Consider the following 22,943-nt stretch of genomic DNA (forward strand, 5'->3'; position numbering starts at 1 on the left):
CCCAAGCCCTACTCATAGAAGCCCATTTTAGAAATAGGGCAAGATCCTTTTCCACCTCTGTAGGTAACACCGGCCCACGTCTTCCTTGTGTGATGACGACTCCCCAAAATATTACTGGACGATTTGTCACTTTTAATAATTTCCTGAAACCACCTATAATAAAATTACAATGCTTTATTAAAAGCAGAATCAAAGACAAGTGGCATTTACATTCGACGTTCAATCTCTACATATTTTAGCGACTCCCAAGAATCATATAGTTGGAGCATTAGGCCCCAAATGAGAGATAGCCTTAAACCAACACTTTTTTTAATTAAAAATAATTTAAAAACACTATTGTCTTCAACCTAAACCCCAAAATTTGGATGAGGTTTGTCAGAATTCCCCTCAGCGGAGGAAAAAAAGAGCAGGAAGGGCGGGTGTCTGAAGTTGCCTCCTTTAAGGGGTCGGGGCAGAGAAAGGGCAATAGGTGTCTTTTTCTTCTCTCCCTTTCGTCTTGGAGGCAGGGAGCTGAGTGGCTGCACAGTCGGACAGTTTGTCTCCCGAGGGGATTCCTGGCAAGGCACACGTTCACGAGGGGACCTCACTAGTTGGGACCTGGGAGCTCGGGTCCGCCCCGATCCCAGGGTGCACCGCGCCCCCTCCCAGCTCCGTGCCCCGCCTCCCTCCGCCCCGGCCCCCTCCCTCCTGGCTCCGGGAGGCGGGGACGCGGCGGCGGCTTCTCCAGTCGCGTCTTTCTCACTCACTGGGGAGTACGGCGGTGGCGGCACCTTTCTAGACAGAGCCGCTGAGCTGCGAGCCTGTTGGCTAGCCAGAAAGAGCGAGAAGTCAGAAGGACTGACGGCGGAGCCGACAGACGCAGGGACAGCGGACAGCTAGACGGCCCGAGTCGCCTCAAGTTTCGCCATGAGCTGGGGCACGGAGCTGTGGGTGAGTGCGAGAGGGGCGCCCCCCACGGACCCCAGCTCCGGAGCGCGGGCTGGGCGAGCGCCGCGGGCCAGCGGCGGCGAGAGAGCGCCGGGCCGTCCCCGCCTCAGCGCTGGGAGACGGTGGGGGTCCCGCGCCTCTTTGTGTGCGGAGCCGTCCTCCCTCCTCCGGGTGTCCAGGGGGCTGCCGGTCCGCGCCCTGGGGTACCGCGGCAGCAGCCCGCGGGCTCCCAGGTCCATTGCGATCCTCTCGCGGCCACTCCCGCCTCCGCCTTCACTTTCCGGACGCTTGGCTCGGCGCCGGCCGCTCTCCTCTCCCTTTGTATCCCCCGCCTGGAGGCGGGGGAGGGAGCCCATTGTCCCGAACGGGCGCTGTTCGCGGGCCGGGAGGGCGTCCTTCGCGAGCCCCCGCTTCGGCGAGGGTTTGCGGGGCGAGGGCGGCGCTGGGCCGGGCGGCGCGGGGAGCCGGGCGGTGCCGCCCCAGCCCCAGGTAGGGGGAGCTGGGTGGCTTTGTTCGGAGCCCGGCCTCTGGCCAGCCAGGCCCAGCCTACACGCCCATTTCCCTCTCCGTGCCTCCTTGCTCTGGACTGCGTAGCTCTGGGGGACTCGGGCTGGGCCATCCTCTCTGCATCCTTTGGGCTGTTGGCTTGGTTTTTGTGACCTGAATTAGATTAAATGATCGGTGGAAAAGCTCATTTTGCCAAAAGGAGCGAACGGCTACCCGATTGCTTTATTTCCCTCCGTTCTGTATTCTTTCTCTTCTTCCCTTTTTCCCTTCCTTTTCTTGGGCACTAGAGGCTCCAGACAATGCCTAGTGTGTGGCTGAGGTGCGAGTGGAGGACAGTAGGTCGGAGACTTGGCTCCCGAGGCTGCCCTGGGAGGGTGGAGGTGTGGAGGGCAGTGATTTCTCAGGTGCCGCGGGGAAACTCGCGGCTTGGGGGCGCTGTCCCGAGATCCGCTTGGTCTCGGCCACTCCCCTTTTTATCCCACCTGTGCATATTTTCCATGCCTTTTGTTTATGAGATCAGTGAAATCACTGAAGAGAAAGGGAAGAAGTAACTTTTAAGAATGTGTGTGTGCAGTTAGGATGGAAATGAAAGCAGATCGGCTAATTGAAGGGAAAAATTCCCCCACCCTCATCCGACAGATTGTGAATTTTAGAACTGAAAGAGACTTGAGAGCTTATCTTATCGAATACTTAGCCAGCCCAGAAAATTCCCCACAGCATCCTGGACAACTGCTTTTTCAGTCTGCAAACCCATCACCCAGGAGAGAATACCTCGATAGATAGCCTCTTTATTTCGTTTCTTAGATAACATAAATTGCTTCAATGGGGAGGATTATATGTAAGTAAACTATGTAAAATTCAACTCTTACGTTGGGTTTGAAGTATTATTGGCCCTTTCCCTTTGTACCTTCTGTGCTTGATTATAGTGTGTCACCAATGAACGGACGTTGAATAGTTTTCCATTTTTTAAATAATTAAAAGATATTTTTGTTTTTTCATACTTAAATGACCCATGCGGCAGAGGAAGCTAGAAGGTAAGCAGAATACTTTTTTTTTTTTTTAGATTTCAGAATACTTTTTAACACATAGGAAAACAGTGAAGGAATCTTGTTGAGGTTTAACTCAGATTAAAAAATTCACTTTGTATCACAGTAGAAAAAGGTTTAAGAAAAAGCAATAAAATATTCTAATGAATGCCAAAATTAATTTTTAAAGGTTTATTTAAAAAATTAAGGATATAATACATTCAATTTTAGTGTATGTGCTGCCGAAGTGAGCACAGGATATAATACGTTCAAAAACAATTTCAGTTCTCTAATGCCTCTTACAGTTTATTTACTTTCGCCATTTAAATACTCTGTCAGCAGTTTGAAAAGGTAAACTGTAGGAGAGATGGGAATGTGTGTTCTAATTAAAAAATGTTTTACTATTTGGGAGGCTGAGGCAGGAGGATCATAAATTCCAGACTATCCTAGGCAAATTTAGTGAGATTTTATCTTTTTAAAAAAGGGCTGGGAATGAACTCCCTGGTTCAATCTCTGGTACTGGGGAAAAAATAATGGCTTTATATCTTTTGAAAATCCTGCAAAAATATTTTTAAATTTTCTCTTAAATTTTAATACATTTCTATATTTAAAAATTCTTAGTAGTTTGGGGACTTGGAGGGAAACATTAGAAACTACTTTAGAATCAACTAATATCAACTGGATTTGTAAACCTTAGATTAACAGAGGTTGGTATCGGGAACTATTGTTGGAAGTAGAAGAAACCTTAGACAAATTTGACTAGACTTCCTGTTTTCATTGTTAAGTTTTGAATAAGGATATTGTACTTCCAGTGGATTGTAATGTAATACAAACACCTATGCTGTCCTTTGCCATTGAGAAATATATTTTTCATGTGTGTGGTACTGGGGACTGAACTCAGAGCCCTTGCATTAAGTTACATCCTCCATCCTTTTTAAAGTTTTTTAAATTTTGAGGCAGGAATTCATAAAGACCTTGCTAAATTGCCTGTGCTTGAGCCTACAGTCCTCCTGCCTCAGCCTCCTGAGTGCTGGGATTTCAGATGTGTGCTATCAGTCCTGGTCCATCTGGTTTATTTAAAAATTTGCTATTCGGGGATAATTTACTCAGTGTTCTGGGAATTAGAAGGTAGATTCAAATATCTGATTTAATATATAGGGGCATGTAAACCTTTTCTTATGTCTTGGTTTTCTCTTTAATGATTGGCTATTAGTTTTAATAGTATATAACTTAAAAGGTATTGTTATTCACATTATATTATTAGCTAAATTCATTTGACAAAGCTTATGATATCCTTTTGGAAGACATTAAAAATGTGTGTTGGGTGATAGATTAGGTAGATTCTTTTATGTAACACCGTCACTCTTAACTCTTTAATCCTTTCTTTTTTTTGGCCTCAGCCCTTTATATAACATTTCTACTTAACACTTACAGATGTGCTAGACTGTTACTCTTTTAAGTGTGGGGGCAAGGTTAATTGTTTTCCCTCATTAAAACGTTGCCTAGAGATAATCATGTGTGTTTTACCCAGTTGAATTAAGGGTTGATTGCATTACCCACAATATTGACTACTGATTAGTAAGTGTATTTTGGAGGACATCAGTAGGGTTCTGAAGGCGTTCTTAACTGATGCTAGATTAATCATCTGTAATCTATATAACAATTCAAGCAAGCTAAAGCCAGTATGATGAACATAAAGTTTTAGTACGTGAGTTAGTTTTATAGGTCAAGGAAGAAATACCTTAAAGGGTAGTTCTTGTAAATTTACCTGATATTTTATCTTTGTGATGCAACTATCAACATTGTTGGTTTAACCTTAGGCTACATTAGTAGTTTTACCTGGAGTAAAGGAATTAATGATGTCTGTAATGTTTTTAGTTTTCAGTTTTTAGAGGATACATATTTAGAGGAATTGAACAGGGAAAATTCCTTAATGTGAGCTGTATTGCTTTTTCACAGGGCAGTAAACTACTCTAGGAATTTAGTTTTGTTTAAAAAATAAAACAACTATTGAGAAACACTTGCAGTATATGTATGACATGCAGTATTGGCCCGGAGCCTGGTGGTGGTGTTGCACATCCCGTAATCCCAGCACTGGGGAGGGAGGCTGAGGCAGGAGAATTGCTGTGAGTTGTAGGCCAGCCTGGGCTATGTAGTGAGTTCAAGACCAGCCTGAATTCTACATAGTAAGACCCTGTCTCAATCCTCCCCCCACTATATATATATATACACGCACACATATATATCGCACATATATACACACACACACCATATATATGGTATATAGACCATATATATGTATGTATATATAAACCATATATATGTATGTTTATGTAGACCACACATATATAGACCATATATATGTATGTATATATAGACCACACATATATATGATATATGTGATATATATCATATATATGATATATATATGATATATATAAACCTAGAGTCATTTTGAGGTGATACAGATCAAGTATACTTTATCTCAAATGCCTGACAGCAGAATGGATTTTCAGTTTTTTCAGATTTTGGAATATTTGTATATTACATAATGAGATATCTTTGGGATGGAACCCAAGTGTAAACACAAAATTCATTTATATTTTATATATACTTTATATACAAAGCCTAAAGATCATCTTATACAATATTTTTGGTGTGACTGTATTTTGACTATGATCCATCACAGAAATTAGGTGTGGAATTTCTCACTTGCACTGTCATATTGGCAGAAGTTTTGGATTTTGGAACATTTCAGATTTTAAATTTCAGGATTAAAGAGTCTCAACCTGTACTGCTTTTCCTAGCCCCAAAATAGTATCCTACATTGATATCATTATCTGGAATGTCCTCTGTTGATCAGTTCCTATCAACTCCTTCCTCCAGGCTATATTTTCTAAATATATTATCTTTCCTTTGGGGACTGCCACCTTACATTAGAGTTACTTCTTTTTTTCCTTTTTTTTTTTTTTTTAAAGGAGATCTCACTATGTTACCCAGGCTGGCCTCCAATTCCTGGGCTGAAGAGATCCTTCTGTCTCAGCCTACTGCCAAGAGCTGGGACTAGAGGTGCATGCCTGGCTTATTATAGTTACTACTTATATATGCAAGTCTTAGGAAACTAGTCATGGTATAGTATTTGTCTTATATATTCTTCTATTGGTAAAACTGATCCTGTTCAAAGTTGTTTTACAGATGTTATTGCTATTAATTAAGGAGAATTGTCAAGAAAGATGCCTGTTGTTTTGTTTTGTTTTTTGTAGTACTGGGATTGAACCCAGGGCCTTTGCACTGAGCTATGTCCCCAGCCTTTAATTTTTTTATTCTTTAAGACAGGTCTTCACAAAGTTGCTAAGTTGATCAAGCTGGGCTTGAATGTGTGATTCTCCTTCTTTAGCCTCCCAGAGTGCTGGGATTGTAGGTGTATACCACCAGGTTCTGCAAGATATCTGTGCATGTGCCTGCCTTGCAAGCAGAGGTCCTGAGTTTGATCCCTGGTACCAAAACAAAACAAAACAAGATACCTGTTTATGTCACTTTCCATCCTGACTAAAATAAAATGGAAGGGCCGGGGATTTAGCTCAGTGGTTACTCCACCTGCCTGGAAAGTGCAAGGACCTGAGTTCAATCCCTGGTACCAAAAAAAAAAATGCAAGCTGGAGACCTGCCTCTCACCAGCATCTCTTGGCATTGCTGCGTCCTGTGCCACTTGTTTCCACTCTCCTTTGGTGCCTCAAAATACTTGTTCTCTTTTTTCCTTTCCCAGACTTAAAAGAACAAAAACCTTCCATCTAGGTTTTCCTATCAGGCCTTTTTTGTAGCCCACAGATACAAGAGAATAGTAATGGTTTATAATTATTGAGTATCTTCTGTGAGAACCAATAGGTAGTATCTTATTTAACCATCTTCAGTCTTCAAACATGTTCATCTTAATAGCAAAAAGAATATTCTGTTTGGGGATCATAATCATATCTGAAGCATGTTAGCTGATAGGAAAGATTGTATAAAAGTTTTGTTTTATAGGTTGCATGTTTTATAGGTTGTCATGTTTCAGATCATGCTACATGTACTTGAGATGTGAAAAGACTAATGCTTAGTCATTCAACCAATGTTTTATTTCGTGCTTGCCGTGGCCCACTCACTAAGCTGTGCTTGTGGGGCATCCTAAAAGAATAACCTAATAGTAGTATGAGCTTCTTAATAGTTCATTAGTGAGTTACAACTTTAGAAATAACCTTAAAACAAAAAGTGGCAAACTGAATTGAATTTAAAACTGAAAAAATATTTTTTACTCTGTTCATCATAAGAAACGTTTTAGGAAGGCTGTCATTTCACACACATTTTGAAATAAGGAGAGTTATGTATGAGGGAGTCTTGGGAAATTCCTAGAGGGCAGATATCAGGTCTTTTCATTGCTTATTCACTGTCTAATTCATTGCAGTAACCTAGCTATCAGCAAGCTGCCTGGTTTACAGCTTGATACAGGTCTTTAGTAAATGTTTGCTGGGCTTACCTGAATATGGTGGTTAGGTTTGACTTAATTTTGAGTGTAAGATGCCTGAAAGTGATGAAGGATAAATGGGGACCAAGCAAAGAGGTCAGTCTGGCTAAATGCTTGATTTATGAACCTGGGGTGTGCATGCGTGCATATGTGTGTGTGTGTGTGTGTGTGTGTTTATAATTATGCATCAGGATATAATTAACCCAGTTTTCAGACCATTTAAAAATACACAGAAGAAAATCTTAGTTTGTATTAGAAGGGATTACAGTACCTATTCTTTCTGAATCCCTTTGGGTTTTAGAAGATGAAAGTTGTATTGATTTTTATCACCCCTGCAAGAATATTTTAAGAGTGTTGATTCCTTTAATGATAAGTTATTGATTCTGAAATCAGTTATATTTTAAAAACATTGTTTTTGCAACGTATGCTGTTTTTCCATTCCTACTTATCTGTGACTTAGTATTTTTATTTGTCAGTTTAGTTACCAGGGGGCTGGGGATTTAGCTCAGTGGTTCCACCGCCTGCCTCACGAGCGCAAGGTCCCGAGTTCAATCCCTGGTACCAAAAAAAAAAAAGCAATTTAGTTACCAGGGCTTTTTCTGGAGGTAAGAGAGTGTTCATTTGCAGTAAATTTTGATCACCTCATTTCTGCCTTAATGACTAGTTCTGTGAGCTGATTTATGTACTGAGTTTTCTTATGTAACTAACATATTTTAGAGTATTTGAGACATCACCTAATTGATGATAGAACCATAAGTGCTTTAAAGCTGCAAATTGTGCTTTGAAAATAGTCTCTTGAGGCCACAGAAAATTGTAGTATGGTCTTATGTGCCTTTCAGCATTTTCCTTTTTTCCCTGTAATAAGTTGTGGTAAAATCTGATTGCTTTTTGCAGAATTTTCACTGACTAGTTCTTTGAAACTTTTTTCACAGCATAGGGGGTGCTGTCAGGCATTGTAAGATGATACCTGACTGCCTTGTTATTATGGGATTCAGTATTTAGAATTTTATGAAGCTCAAGAGAAATAATGAGAAAGGTTTTATTAGAAAATATCTGTTGAATCCAAATTAGCTATTTGGGGATCTTTCACCCCTTGTCCCGCAAATTAATAACTAATTTGTTCTCAGTAGATAACTAATTTTTCTTGGTAACTCATTTTTTTTTTTTTTTTTGGTACCGGGGATCGAACTTAGGTCCTTGCGCTTACGAGGCAGTGCTAACTCATTCTTAATAACAAATCAGAAGACTTTAAAATATCTCAAAAGGGATGTGAAATAGTATTACAGTATATACTTAACATAGACTGTAAAGTGTGAATGTTTTAGAGTTGTGTTTTCCTCTTTTTGGCACACTATTATTTTGTTGTTTTTAGGGAGCAAAGGGTACCTGCTTTGTTCCGGTTGTGTCCCTGCTGTATACTGAAGTTTTAGAAAAGGAATTGACTTATAGTAAGTGACTCAGATATTTGTTGAATCAATGGAGGAATTCAATGGATTGCTGTAACTTTATGAGAATCAAATTATGTTTTGAATATAAAGGTTGGTTAGTTCCCTGTCACAACATGTATCTATATATAGTTGGCCCTCCGTGGTTTCCCAATCTGTGGATTCAACCAATAATGGACCAAAAATATTTGGAAAAAAATGGACCTGTACAGAACATAAACAGACTTTATTTCTTGTCGTAATTCCCTAAGCAGTACAGTATAAAAACTGTTTACATGGTGTTTAATTGTGTTAAGTATTAGTGATCTAGAGATGATTTAATGTAATTGGGAAGATGTGCAGGAGGATGTATGTGGGTTATATGCACATGCTAGGCCATTTTATATGAAGGACTGGAGTACTCGCAGATTTTAGTTATCTTGAGAGGATTCCTGGAAGCAATCCTCTATGAACTTTGAGAGAGGACTGTCTTTCTCCCTCTTTGTTTTAATTTTTAACTTTGGAAGTCCTTTTCATAATAGGGAAATATAGCTACTTGTGCCTTTTCATATAAAATTCCTTTCATTTTACTTAGGTCTGAGATTCTCATTGCATTGAATACAATTGATTATCTTTAATGAGAGCATATTTTGTGGCTCTTTAGATTTAAATGAGAACAGTGAACACCCCAGTTTTTTGATACATGGTTGGACTGTTGATGGATGGTCATATGTAAGAGGGTCGGTATAAATTATCTCAGACTTGGGCTGGGAATTTAGCTCAGTGGTTCTGCTGCCTGCCTCGCAAATGCAAGAACCCGAGTTCGATCCCCGGTACCAAAAAAAAACCCAAAAAACTATCTCAAGATTTAATTGGGAAAACATAAAAGATTAATTTTTGGAGGGTGGAAGTGTTAAAATGATTCTGAGAGAGCTTTGATAAATGTGAATGGTAGTTGATATTTTTCCAGTATAAATTATAAAAAATCATTGAAGTGAAACAGCTGTGGGAAGTTAAACTTAAAACTTTTAAATAAACAGAAAACTATTAGTTTTGAATCAAGTTTGTGGGCTCACCTAGACTATAAATTAGCATTCTTTACTATTTGTAATGGCTGAATGTAATTAACATTTCTTTTTTATCTGAAAAATTTCTTATTTCACTGTCATTTAAAAAGTCTTAAACTGGGTATGCCTGTAATCCCAGTACTGGGGAGGCTGAGGCAGGAGGATTGTCTCAAGTTCGAGGCCAGCCTGGGCTACATAGTGAGCTCAAGGACAACCTGAACTGCAGAGCAAGACCCTGTCTCAAAAAAAAAGTTTCATTATGGTCTAACACTTATGAAACACACAAAATCTAATATGTACATCTTAAAGATTTAAAACAAAAATGAATACATTCATAATGACTCCCATCAAGATCGAGATACAGAATCTTCCATACGCCATTCTCATTAAATAGCTTTCTCAAAGGGAGTGACTATTTTGACTTTTATCATCATTGATTAGTCTTATAAGCTTGAACTGCAGAAAAATGATATCATACAATATCAGTACTTCTGCATATGACTTCTTCCATTTAACATGATGCTATGGTTTGTATCTAGATATCCTCCCAAAACCTCCTGTGGTCATAGGTGGAGCTTCTTCAGAGGTGGCTGAATGTAGAGTGTGTGATGCTGGGATTAAGGCTGTGTGTGATTACTTAAATCAGGCCACTTATTGGTTTGGCACTGCTCTAAGCCTGGTAATCTAGATAGAGTACAAAAGGGCAGAAAGAAGCTGCTAAGGCCCCTTGCTTGCTTTGCTACCTCTGCCCACCATGAAGGGTTTCTCCTCTGTTTTGCTTGTCTGCCATGCCACCCTGTCTTGAAGCCAGCTGATTTTATGGACTGAAACCTCTACAGACTGTGAACTAAATAAACCTTTCTCCTTTTAACTTTGAGTGTCAGGTATTTTGTCTCAGCAACAAGAGAAAAGTAAGACACCTAATGTTCATGAGAATCATTCCTTTGGCTAGTTGCGTATTTTATTGTATGAAAAGGATTTGCATTTTCTTCTGTCATGTGCTTGGGAGTCACTACTAGTCCGGGAGCACTTTAAACCTTGTGTGGCTGATGAATTTTGATTTATGTACCCATTTCTGTCTCTCTCTTTTTTCTGTGTGTATTCTCTTTAATTGAGCACCCACACATTTTTTTGAGGTTTTTTTTTTTTTTTTTTTTTTTTGAGACAGGCTGGCCTTAAACTGTGTAGTCCAGCCTGGCCTTGACCTAGCAGTGATCCTCCTTCCTCAGTCTCCTGAGTGCTGGGATTACAGGCAAGTGCTACTACGCAGACCCCACACAGATTTTAAATACATAAAATATACTAATTTTAAATGCATTTAAAATATATGTATCGGTATTGGTTTACACCCACATCGAGATACTGAACATCGATCTTACATAAGAATGCCATATTATTTACCACGTAAAGTCTCTTAAATGTGAAATATCTTGTAATGTCCTTATTTCTGCTGAATAGGTTGTTCTTTCTGTGACATAAAGCATTTCTATTACCTTTAAACTTTTGCTTTTCGCTTTATACAAATGAGCAGAGATTGATTTTTTTAACTTAATTTGGGTCTTAATTGTTAATTTAACTAGTTTATGAATATAATTCATCTCTACCTCTGTTAATCTCTTTTATGCTAATTTTACTGCTTTCTGTTGTTCTTCTGGAACTTTTTCGTGTTTTTTAACTTCTTTTCAGTGTCAAAAACTTGAAGTGTGTGCATTCTATTTTTGTCCACAACCCAATGACAAATTGACTTACAGAAACTATCATCTGATACAGTAAGTACTGTTTTTCCCAATTTACTATATCGAACAATGTTTGATCCAACCAGTGCTTTAGAAATTTTCTTCTTATACAATCAGGATTACCATTAACTAAACTTGCCAGTTTTTTCCCTGTAATTAAATATAAAGGAAATAAAACTGAACCATTTTTGAATTTTGTCAGATTAAAATTTAGAATATCTTTACTTGTCCACAGTGATGAAACTTTTATTTTACATACATTTGGCTTAACAGTATGCATCTTTATGTATAATACTGCATGGCAAAAATAAAACAGTATTTACCTATTTAATACATTGACTATTTGGCATATTTTTTGACAATTTAAAACTACATAAACAAAATTTTATAGGTAGCTTACAAATCTATTTTTGCATTTAGTTTTATTGCCTTATATGTAACAATTTTAGACTTCATACTTAACTAGTTTTAATGCTTACCATCAAATCTTTTGTACAGTTGCCTTCCTACTCTTTAGTTATTTTTAATTCATATTCTTTATTGGCTGTAGTAAATCATTCAGCAAACTTTTCAGAGAAGGTTCTTGGTTGGTACAACCCCTGGATGTCTGAAAATAACTTCCAGTTGCCTTCATATAAAAATAATAACTTGGCAGGGTATATAATTCTTGATTCAAAGTTAATTTCCCTTAAAACTGTAGATATTGTTCCATTGTCTATCATTTAGAATTGCAATAGAAAAATCTGAGGTCAGCCTAACTTTTGCTACTTTATAGATAACTTGTTTTGTCTTATCTGGATATGCAAGAGTTTTTCTTTATCCTTGAAATTTAAAAAGTCACCAGGGAAATACCAGGGTATTTCTAGTTTGTTACTTTTTTTTCATTAAATTTTAATGGTACCTTGTAAGCCTTTTCCATTTGTAGGCCTACTTTGTTCTTCAACTGAGGAAAATTTTCTGCAATTAGTTCCTTAATTATTGTTTCGGCTTCATTTGCTTGTCTTCTGTTTCAGGTATTCCTGTTGCACATAGATTGTATCTCTTGGTTGGCCCTGTAGATATTTTTCTTCTTTTGCCTTTTTCTGTGCATTCTGTGAGAATTTCTTGTTTTATATTTGTTTCATTAATTACATGTTTCTATTAACTTTCTCAAATCCCAGAAACCTTCCAAGTGCTCTAACATTAGTTGCTTTACCTTTGAGCATCTATGTCTTTAATGTCCTCTACTATAAGATATTTAACGTGCTAGCTCTCTTCTGTGATCCATGTCAAGAAAAGGCATTTTTAAAAAACTTTGTTCCTTTTTTCTGAACTGTGGTGCTGTAACTTTTTCAACTGTTCTTCTTAGTGGTAGAAGCCAAAAATTAAAGGCCTCTTTTCATATCTCTTGCTATGTTATCAAAACAAAGATTTGATTTTTCAGGATTGTCAAGCATCCTGGGACAGAAATAGATTTTGTGGTCTTATACTTTACTGGATGCTTATTTCTATTTCACTTGTGACTTTGTAATTCCTTACTGTCTTGTTTTTGATGCTTATATTTTTGAAATGTATTTTTCTCTAGATTTTTTTTTTTATCCAATGGAATAGTGATAATTTATTGAAGTAACTTAGCTTGCCATTACTGGAAATAGGAAGTTCTTATATTGAGTTTTTAATTTTTACTGTTATATTTTCATTATCTAAGAACTAGTTTTATTTTGTTATTTTTAAAATAAATTTTATTTTATTTTATCCTATTTCCCTGTCAAGCCCCCCTCCCCTCCCTATGTACAAAAGCTGTTTTCATTTTTTCCTGCTATATTTTGGTTTTTGAATGTACTTTTAAAATAGCATTTTCTAGCTGGATATGATGACATAGGCTTGTAATCTTAGGTACTAGGGAGAGGTGAAGCAGGAGGATTGCAAGTTCGAGGCAGCCTGTGCAATTTAGCAAGACCCAGTCTCAAAAAAATAAAAAGAGATGGATTTGCAGTTCAGCGCTCCTAGGTTTCAGTCCTCACTATAAACAAAACCTTGTATCTTGGAGCAATAATATCTTTTTAGTTCTTTACTTAGATCAGATATAGGTTTTGGACAAAATGGTTTATCCATGTGTAGGATAATAAATTTAAACCCTCACCTCACACCATATACAAAAATCAACTCCAAATAGATTAAAGACTTGATACTGTAAAAATACTGGAAGGAAACAGGGTGAAAGCTCTGTGACAATGGTCTGGGCAAAGATATTTTTGGAAGTAACTTCAAAAGCACAAGCAACAAATGCAATTATAGATGAATGAGATTATATCAAACCTAAAAGTTTCTCCACAGTAAAGGAAACAGCTGAGAGAAAAGACAATCTCTGGAAAGGAGACTATATTTCAAAGTGTAAACCCAATGGGTTGATATTCAAAATATACTGGGGATTTAGCTAGTGGCACTCTGCCTGCCTTGCAAGTGTAAGGTCCTGAGTTCGATCCCCAGTACTGAAAAAAAAAAATATATATATATATGTATAACTCCAGTAGCAAGAAAAATAACCTGACAAAAATGGGTGGAGGACTTGAATAGACGTTATTTAAAATAAAATATACAAATAGCTAACAGGTAGATGAAAAAAACATTTAATATCACTAATCGTTAGAAAAAGGCAAATTAAAACCACTGTGAGATATCACCTCACACCTGTTAGAATGCTTATAAAAAAGGTGAAAGATAAGTGTTGGTGAAGATGTAGAGAAGGGAACCCTTTTATACTGAATGTAAATTAGCATAGTTATGTAAAAATAGTATGGAGGATCCTTAAAAAATAGGAAGAAAGTGGAAATAGGAAGGGGAACAAGGGCAGGAGGGAGAAAGGAAGAAAGGAACAAGAAAAAAAGTGAAAAGAGAAAAAAATGGAAACAAAGCTTTTGTATATAGAGAGGGTAGGGAGGGAAAATGGGAAAAAAAGAAGCAGGATAGATCATGCCAAGTGCAAATTCCCTATGATGAGTGCCATCATTATGTATATCTAAAATGTATCAATAAATGTTTTGCCTCAAAAAACCCCTAAAACTGCCATTTGATACAGCAGTCTAACTATTGGGTTTATATCTAAAGCATGTAAAATCAGTATATTGAAGAAAAGTCCCATATTGTACTATTATTCACAATAGCCAAGGTATAGAATTGCTATGATTTGAATGTTTGTGTCCCCTCCAAAGTTCCATGTTGAAACATAATCCCTCAGTGCAACAGTATTTAGAAATGGGACTTTCAGAAAGTGATTAGGCCCTGAGGGCTCTGCCCTCATGCATGGGATTAGAACCCTTATAAAAGGGCTTGAGGGAGAGGATTTACCTCCCCTACCTTCCACCTTATGAGGACACAACAGCAGCAACAAGGTGCCACTTTGGAAGCAGAGAACAGCTCTCAGTAGACACTTAAATTCTGTTGGTGGTGCCACAGTCCTGGGTTTCCCAGCCTTCAGAACAGTGAGAAATAGATTTTTGTTCTTCACAAATTATCAAGTCTCAGGTGTTTTGTTGTAGCAGCACAAGTAGACTAAAGCAATAAATCAACCAAAGTATCTGTCTGTGGATGAATGGATCAAGGAAAATTTGTGTCTACACAGCGGGATACTATTCATCCTTTAAAAAGAAAGAAATCCTAATTTCTCTCTGTGAGTCTGTTATTTATGAATAAGAAGGCTATTGTTTTTTGAGTGTTGACCTTGTATCCAGCTACTCTACTGAGTCTGTCAATTAAGTCTAGAAGTCTTTTGGCAGAGTATTTTGGCTCTTCTATGTAAAGTATCATATTGTCAGCAAATAGTGACAGTTTAATTTCTTCCTTTCCTATCTTTATTCCTTTTATTTCCTTCTCTTGTCTAATGGCTCTGGCTGATGTTTCCAGAACTGTATTGAACAGGAGTGGTGAGGCAGGCGGTGGAACCACTGAGCTAAATCCCCGGCCCTATTAGGAGTGGTGATAGTGGGGATCCTTGTCTTGTTCCTGATTTTAGTGTGAAAGTTTTCAGTTTTTGACCATTTAGTATGATGTTGGCTGTTGGTTTTTCAGAGAGAGCCTTAATCAGATTGAGATAAAGACTTTCTGTTCCAATTTTCTGTAGGATTTTTATCATGAATGGGTGCTGGATTTTGTCGAATGCTTTTTCTGCATCTATTGAGATGATCATATGGTTTTTGTCCTTGGTTCTGTTAATATAGTGTATTACATTTATTGATTTACGGATGTCGAACCATCCTTGCATCCTTGTGATAAATCCGACATGGTCAGGGTGTATGATCTTCTTGATGACCCTCTGTATTCTGTTTGCCATTATCTTGTTGAGGATTTTTGCATCTGTGTTCATTAGGGAGATTGGCCTGTAGTTCTCTTTTTGGGTTGGGTCTTTCCCTGGTTTTGGAATCAAAGTAACAGTTGCTTCCAGGAATGAATTTGGAAGCTTTGATTCCCTTTCAGTTTTCTTGATGAGTTTAAAGAGTAATGGTGTTAGTTCTTTAAATGTCTTGTAGAATTCAGCCACGAAGCCCTCAGGACCTGGGCTTTTCTTTGTTGGTAAATTTTTTATTACATTTTCAATTTCACTCATTGTAATTGGGGTGTTCATTTAACTTTGGCAATTTGTATGTCCATTTCTTCTGTGTTTTCCATTTTATTAGAGTACAGGTTCTCAAAGTAGGTGTTGATGATCCTCTGGATTTCTGCTGGGTCTGTTGTGACCCCTTTTCATTCTTAATTGCATGGATTTGAGCCTTTTCTTTCCTTTTTTTGATAAGATTGGCTAAAGGTTTATTGATTTTATTTATTCTTTTGAAGAACCAACTCTTTGATTCATTGATTTGTTTGTATTGTTCTCTTAGTCTCCATTGCATTGATTTCTGCCCTGATCTTTATAATTTCCTCTCCTGTACGAGCTTTGGGTTTGTTATGCTCTTCTTTTTCTAGGAGCTTGCAGTTCTGCATTAGGTTATTTATTTGAGTTCTCTCTGTTTTCTTAATAAGGGCATTCACTGCTATGAATTTCCCACATAGAACTGCCATAGATTCCTGTATGTTGTACTGGCATTATCATTTACTTGTAGAAACAAGTTTCCATGTGTGTGAGGGGGTTTTGCGGTTTCTTATGTTATTATCTCCAGTTTTATTGCGCTATGGTCTGATAATAAAGAGGGGGTAACTTCAGTTCTTTTACATTTACTTAAACATGTCGTATGAGCTAACATGTGGTCTATTTTGGAGAATGACCTGTGTGCAGCTGAAAAGAATGTGTATTCTGATTTTGTGGGGTAGAATACTCTGTAAACATCTATTAAGTCCATTTGTTCAATAGCTTGGTTCATTTCTAGAATTTTGTTGTTAATTTTTTGTCTAGATGATCTGTCTTTTTGTGATAGTGAGGTATTGAGGTCCCCCACTACAATTGTATTAGTGCTTATTTGCTTTTTCATGTCCATTAATATTTGTTTTTTGTTGGGGGCATTTGTATTTGGTGCATATATATTTATGATTGTCATTTCTTCCTCTTAGATTGTTTCCTTGACAAGGATGTAGTGACCATCTTTGTCTCTTAATTAGTTTTGGTTTGAAATCTACTTTGTCCTCAAATTAGATTGCTACCTCTGCTTTTTACTGGGTTCCTGTGGCATGGAGAACTGTTTCCATCCTTTTACTTTCAGTCTATGAATTTCTTTTTGCGTTAGGTGTGTTTCTTGTATACAGCATCTGAAAAAATGAAATATCTAGGAATCAGTCTAACAAAGGAAGCAAAAGACCTCTACACTGAAAAGTACAGCACTCTGAAAAACGAGATCGAAGAGGATATGAGAAAAAGGAAAGAGATCCCTTGCTTTTGGGTAGGAAGAACCAATATAGTGAAAATGGCCATACTTCCAAAACTACTATATAGATTTAATGCAATGCTGATTGAAATTCCAACAATATACTTCACAGAGCTAGAGAAAACAATTCAAAAATTGATTTGGAACCAGAAGAGACCTAGAATAGCAAAGCAGTTCTAAGCAACACATGGCAGGGGATATCACAGTCCCCAACTTGAAACTATATAACAAAGCTACTGTGATAAAAACCTCATGGTACTGGCAAAAGAACAGACCTAAGGATCAGTGGAATAGATTAGAAGATGCAGAAACAACTCCAGACATACTCAGCCGCCTCATCTTTGACAAAGGAGCCAACCACCCTCATTGAAGGAAAGATAGGCTATTTAATAAATTGTGTTGAAAAAACTGGATTTCAACCTGCCAAAGATTAAAACTAGACCCATACCTATCACCATGCACTAAGGTAAGATCGAAGTGGATTAAAGATCTAAATATTAAGACAGAAACACTAAACTTGCTGGAAGATAAGTTAGAACTCTTGGAAGACATTGGCATAGGAAAAGACTTCATGAACAAAACCTCAATAGTACAGGAACTAGCACAAAGAATCAACAACTGGGATCTCATCTTATTAAAAAGCTTCTGGACTACAAGAGAAACCACCCAACAGAGCTAACAACCTACAATCTGGGAAAAAATTTTTGTCAGCTGTACCTCAGACAAAGGACTACTGTCTAGAATATATAAAGAACTGAAAAAAATCAGAGCCCCCCCAGATTCAAAGACCCAATTCAAAAATGGGCGTCTGAAATGAACAGACATTTCTCAGACAAAGAAATAAAAGCAAATAAATATATGAAAAAATGTTCAACATCACTGGTCATTTGAGAGATGCAGATGAAAACAACACTTGAGATTCCACCTCACCCCAGAAAGAATGGCTGCTATCAAGAAATCAACCAAAACAAATGCTGGCGGGGTTGTGGGGAGAAAGGAATGCTTCTCCATTGCTGGTGGGAGTGCAGGCTCGTGCATCCACTGTGGAAATCAGTATGGAGATACCTCAAAGAACTAGGACTAGAGGATTTTACTAAAAGAATTAAAAGAATCATACCACAGCGATGTATGTGCACCCATGTTTATAGCGGCACAGTTTGTACTAGCTAAAGCTTGGAAGCAGCCCAAGTGCCCATCAACTGGAAACTGGATAAAGAAGTTGTGGTTTTTTTTAATAAAATGGAGTACTAATCAGCCATAAAAAGTGAGAAATTAGAGACATTTCTTGCTAAATGGATGCACATTGAGGCGATACTCTTAAGTGAAATAAATAGGACACACATGTAAATACCGAATAGTTTCTCTGGTGTGAGAAACAAAGTGTAAATAAATGTTAAAATGATTAAGACAAATAATTGATAATTTGAAATAGGGAGAAAAGGTCCAAAGGGGTAGGGGTGGTGTGAGGGGAAGGGGAAAGAAAAGAAGGGAAAGGAAAAATTAGGGAAAAGAAGAAAAAAATGGAAATGAAGTCTATGTAAATAGGGAAGGGGGAGGGGGTGAAAGGCGCACAGGTAATGGGGAAAAAATAACCAAGATACATCATGTACAGGTACAAGCACCCAATGATAAATGTAAACATATAACTAAAATGTACCAATAAAAGAATTTAACAAAAAATAAAAAGAAGGATATCTTGTTTGGGACAACACGTACGAGCCCGGGGAACCTTATGTTAAGTGAAATAAGCCAGGCATAGAAAGACAAATGCCATGTATTGTAATCTCACCTATGTGTGGAGTATAAAAAAGTTGAACTCATAGGAACCAGAGCGTAAAATGATGGTTATCAGAAGGCTGCTGGATGTTTGAGGAAATGGAGAGATGTTTAGCAAAGGACACAAAATTTCTGTTAGACAGATAGAATAAGTTCAAGAGAGATATTGTATGTGGTAGTACTGTAGTTACTCATAATACATCGTATGTTTGAAGATTGCTAAGAGATTTTAAGTATTCTCTAAAAAAGTATGTGAGGCAATGCTTACCTTAAATAGCTTGACTTAATCATTCTATAGTGTGTACATAATATTAAAATATTGTCTTACAGCATAAATACACTTGTCAATTAAAAATAAAAATGTTTATTTTACATTTAGTTTCCTTAACCCTAGCATAATGTCCATAACCTCTGAGTTGCATTTTTCTTTGTTCGTTTTGGCTTCTTTCATGTTAGAAGCTTTCCTTAAATATTTTATGATTCCAGGACCCTTGAAAAATGTTTAAGATTAAGGCTGGGCCTGGTGGTGCATACCTGTAATCCCAAAACAGGTAGAGATTGAGGCAGCAGGATTACCTCAAGTAGGAGGCCACTCTGGGCTGCATAATGAATTCAAGGCCAGCCTGAACTGCATAGCAAGACTGTCTCAAAAAAAAAGGAAAGAGACATGCATAATGATCTCTGATGTTTGATATTTCACCTGTATGTTTTTTCCAGTCCTACTGTTGAAAGTGAAGGAAGTATGCATACTCTTCCTGAGGCAAAAGTGAGCTTAGCGACTGAGATCACATAAACCATTCATGTTTATGGTACTGGGAGCTACAACTTGACTCTTTTTATCCGAACCCTCTCCTCCCTACTTGTCATAATTAAGAATTTATTTGTTTATTTAACAAGAAGTGTGGCGGTAGGCCATTGCTGGATGAGTTCACAATTTGTCAGGGTCAGCATTTGCAATTGTTTTAAATTTTCTCTTGGGGGTTACAAGGTGGTAATTGTAGCTCTAACCATAACGTTTGTATTTAAGGCTGAAAAGAAAAGAAAAAAAAAAAAAAGGAGATTACCTATACTTAACCCATTAGGACAAATGCAGAGGGCCCCCCCCCCCCCCCAACAAACTTTCCTTTAGGTCTCACTGGTGGGAATGGAAGGTAGGCATATTGCCACTTGCACAAAATTAGAAGTTTGTCAAAAAAGACAAAGAGGAAGAGATACATATAAGGTAGTCTGAAGTGGAGAATTTATGGTCTCTCTCCCCAAGGAGTTAATTTTGTAGAGATAAAATATGTATATTTGAATAATAATATGGAAATTAGGAAGTGATAGTAAATACAAATGACAACAATGGAGAGGAGATCTGATCTTTAGAGATCTCCTATGGCCCGTAATTGTTTAAAGAACCCTGTTGGTGAAAAGTTTGTGTCTTAGCTGGAATCTGGGCTGCTTCTTACATTGCATACCATGCCTTGCTGACTTATGCCAGAATGGGTGGGTGTTTTTTTTTTTTTTTGGTACCAGGGATCGAACTTGGGATCTTGCGCTTACGAGCCAGGCAGCAGAACCACTGAGATAAATCCCCGGCCCTTTTTTCTGTTTTTTTGAGACAGGGTCTCACTGTGTAGTTCACGCTGGCCTGGAAATCACTGTGATCCTCATGCCTCAGCCTCCCAAGTGCTGGGACTATAGGGATGTGCCACCACGTGTAGTGGGGGTGAGTATTTTGAGCTAGTATCCAGAATTAATGGGGAACCTGTGGTGGAGTAGATCTGATGCCAGGCAGATGAGATGGCACTTCAGAGATTGATGAAAAAGTCCTAACACAGAAGTCCAGAAATTTATTTTGTGTATATAAAGTTTCCCTGGATGTTAGGAACAATAAAGATCCTTTGTTTTTAGTCTAAGTCCCTTAGTCACCTAGGTATACAGTGGACCCTTGACTTAAGAACTCGATCGGTTCTGGAGGACTGGTTGCAACTAAGTCAGTACAGCTGAGATCTGAATGTTTACCTGGGTACATGCTATAGATAAGAGGCAGATGAATATTCCATTAACCTAATTAACCCAAGTTGTTTATATGTCAGGCTGGTCGTAACTTGAGGGTTCACTAATTCCAAGCTATAAATTTATCTTCAGAGCATTAAGAGGCCATCAGTGTTAGGGTCACTGAACTTTTTTTTCAGTTGGCAGACTGACATAGAAATTAAACAGATAATAGATAGTTAAATTTCTCATATTCCACCTTCTCATTAATATCATACATTAGAATGGTACGTTTGATAGAATTAATCAATAAATACAGATACATTGTTAACTAAAGGTCAAAATTTGTTCAAATTTTCTTAGTTTTTACTTAGTGCCTCTTTTCTGCTCCACTTTGCATTGAGTTGACTTATGTCTTCAGGCACTTCTTGACTGTGGCCTTTTGTTGTTCTCCTTGTTTTCAATGACCTTGAGAATTTTGAGGAGTATTGGTCAGGTATATTATAGGATGCCCCTCCAGTAGAATGTACCTGATATTTTTCTTATGATCAGACTGGGAATTTTGGGGAAGAAGACACTGTGCTGTTTTCATTTCAATCTTGGTCACCTGGTTGAAGTAGTGTTTGTCAGGTTTCCACTGTAGTCTTTTATTATCCCCCCACCCCCAACCTTTGGAAGGAAGTTGTTGTGTGCAGCTCACGCTGGAGGTGGAGTACCTACACAATTTGTTTGGAATTCTTTGGCATAGATTTGTCTCTTTTTCTCCATTTATTAATTGTCTTTTATTTATATCAGTATGGACGTAGGGCTTTTTCTTTTTTTTGGTGATACAGTGCTTTATTTAGAAAAAGATAAACACCACTGATTCTAAGATATTTTTTTCTTTCAAATGGCACACTAATTAGACAAAGTACTCCAGGATAATAGATGTATTTACACACTGAATACAAAATAAATATACAATATTTGGAAAACTTAGTTATCCATTGATTCATTTTGCATTTCCACTGTTCATCTTCTGTTTTAATTTTCTTTGCTTTTTGTAAATCCTTTTTTTCCTTGCTTTCAAATCGACTTTTGGCTCTGATTTTACCCACTGTATTTCTATTGGTTTTTCCTCAGCTGGTGTAACAAAAACATCTTCAGTGGAATCGTGTGGAAGAACAGTCTTTGGCTCTTTCTTTCTCAGTTTCTGCACATCTTTTACTTGCTGTTTCTCTTTGTATTTTGCAGCTGTGATGGATCTTATGATACGCTGATGCATGTTTGGTGACTGGTAGTGAGGATTTTCATATAAAGTTGGTCCTCCAAAACTTTCCTGAAAAATCTTTATCAGATTTAAGACAAAACGAGGTCCTATTTCTACAAGTTGAGCATCTTCATCTATGACCTGAAAGTTCTGAAACCATATCCTGTTATCCAAAATGGTGAAAGTAAATACGTGGTCCACAAATGGCTGGCTTTTGGGATGATACCGTGGTGTACTAAAAATCTAATTAAGAATTCTTTTAACAAAGCATAATGTGCCAATTCATCAAAAACAGGATCAAAAGACAAAATGGGCTGAAAACCTTTCAAACAGTTTCTAGTCATCTTCAATTCTGCTAGGGTATGAATATTTTGAAGAAGGAATTTGGCAGAGGGTCCATGAGGTGGATTTGAAAGCCTCATATAAAGATCTTGTTTTTTCTTAGCTTCAAAATAGATGCATTTATTGCAGTTTTTCATTTCACAGACCTCATTAATCACAAATAATTTATCTTTACCATCCATTTTAGTATCTGCTTTAGAATGAGGCATCAACGTTCTCAAAATGTCTTGTTCTGAAATTTATTCCTCTGGAAGAAAAGATGAGAATCCATTCCTTATTTTTCCACTTGCCCTTGTTTAAGATGCTTTCATTGGATGAAGGTTAACTTCAATGAGAACTTGTGCTCAGTGTCTTTTTAATAAAATCTATCAATTTCAAGGAATTTTAGTTTCCTTCTAAACTCCAACATTCCCTGCAAATGGGGCCTGGGATACGGCCCTTCTCTGCTTCCTCCATCTCTTGTGGCATAGCCGATGACTTAGCTGGAGGCTTGGCATCTTTTTGTTTCTTTTTGGCCTCTTTGCTGAAACTGCCATGTCCCCACGCTGCTTACTCTTGGTTGTTGCCATCTTGCTTCA

General features: G+C 37.7%; 1 protein-coding gene and 1 pseudogene across 9 annotated transcripts in view; one reads left to right on the forward strand and one right to left on the reverse strand.

Annotated features, from left to right (window-relative positions):
- The first annotated feature begins 679 nt into the window (after positions 1 to 679).
- The window catches only part of Fnbp1l (formin binding protein 1 like), a 138,817-nt gene continuing 116,553 nt past the window's right edge, over positions 680 to 22,943 (forward strand). For 7 of the 9 annotated variants that reach the window (XM_004841242.3, XM_087213146.1, XM_087213149.1 and 4 more), the window contains exon 1: positions 680 to 930. In XM_004841242.3, the coding sequence (XP_004841299.2) occupies positions 907 to 930 (24 nt within the window). In that variant the 5' untranslated portion in view covers positions 680 to 906. Of the gene's footprint in view, positions 931 to 1,041; positions 2,273 to 22,943 lie in introns of those variants that run through there. The other 2 variants (XM_087213152.1, XM_087213148.1) reach the window with 2 other exon arrangements.
- LOC101705102 (ribosome biogenesis protein BRX1 homolog) lies at positions 21,470 to 22,934 on the reverse strand (annotated as a pseudogene).

This window comes from Heterocephalus glaber, unplaced genomic scaffold (genome assembly GCF_053883595.1).
Source record: "Heterocephalus glaber isolate CG9 unplaced genomic scaffold, H.glaber_assembly_v1.0 deba00001442, whole genome shotgun sequence".
NCBI classification, from domain to species: domain Eukaryota; kingdom Metazoa; phylum Chordata; class Mammalia; order Rodentia; family Bathyergidae; genus Heterocephalus; species Heterocephalus glaber.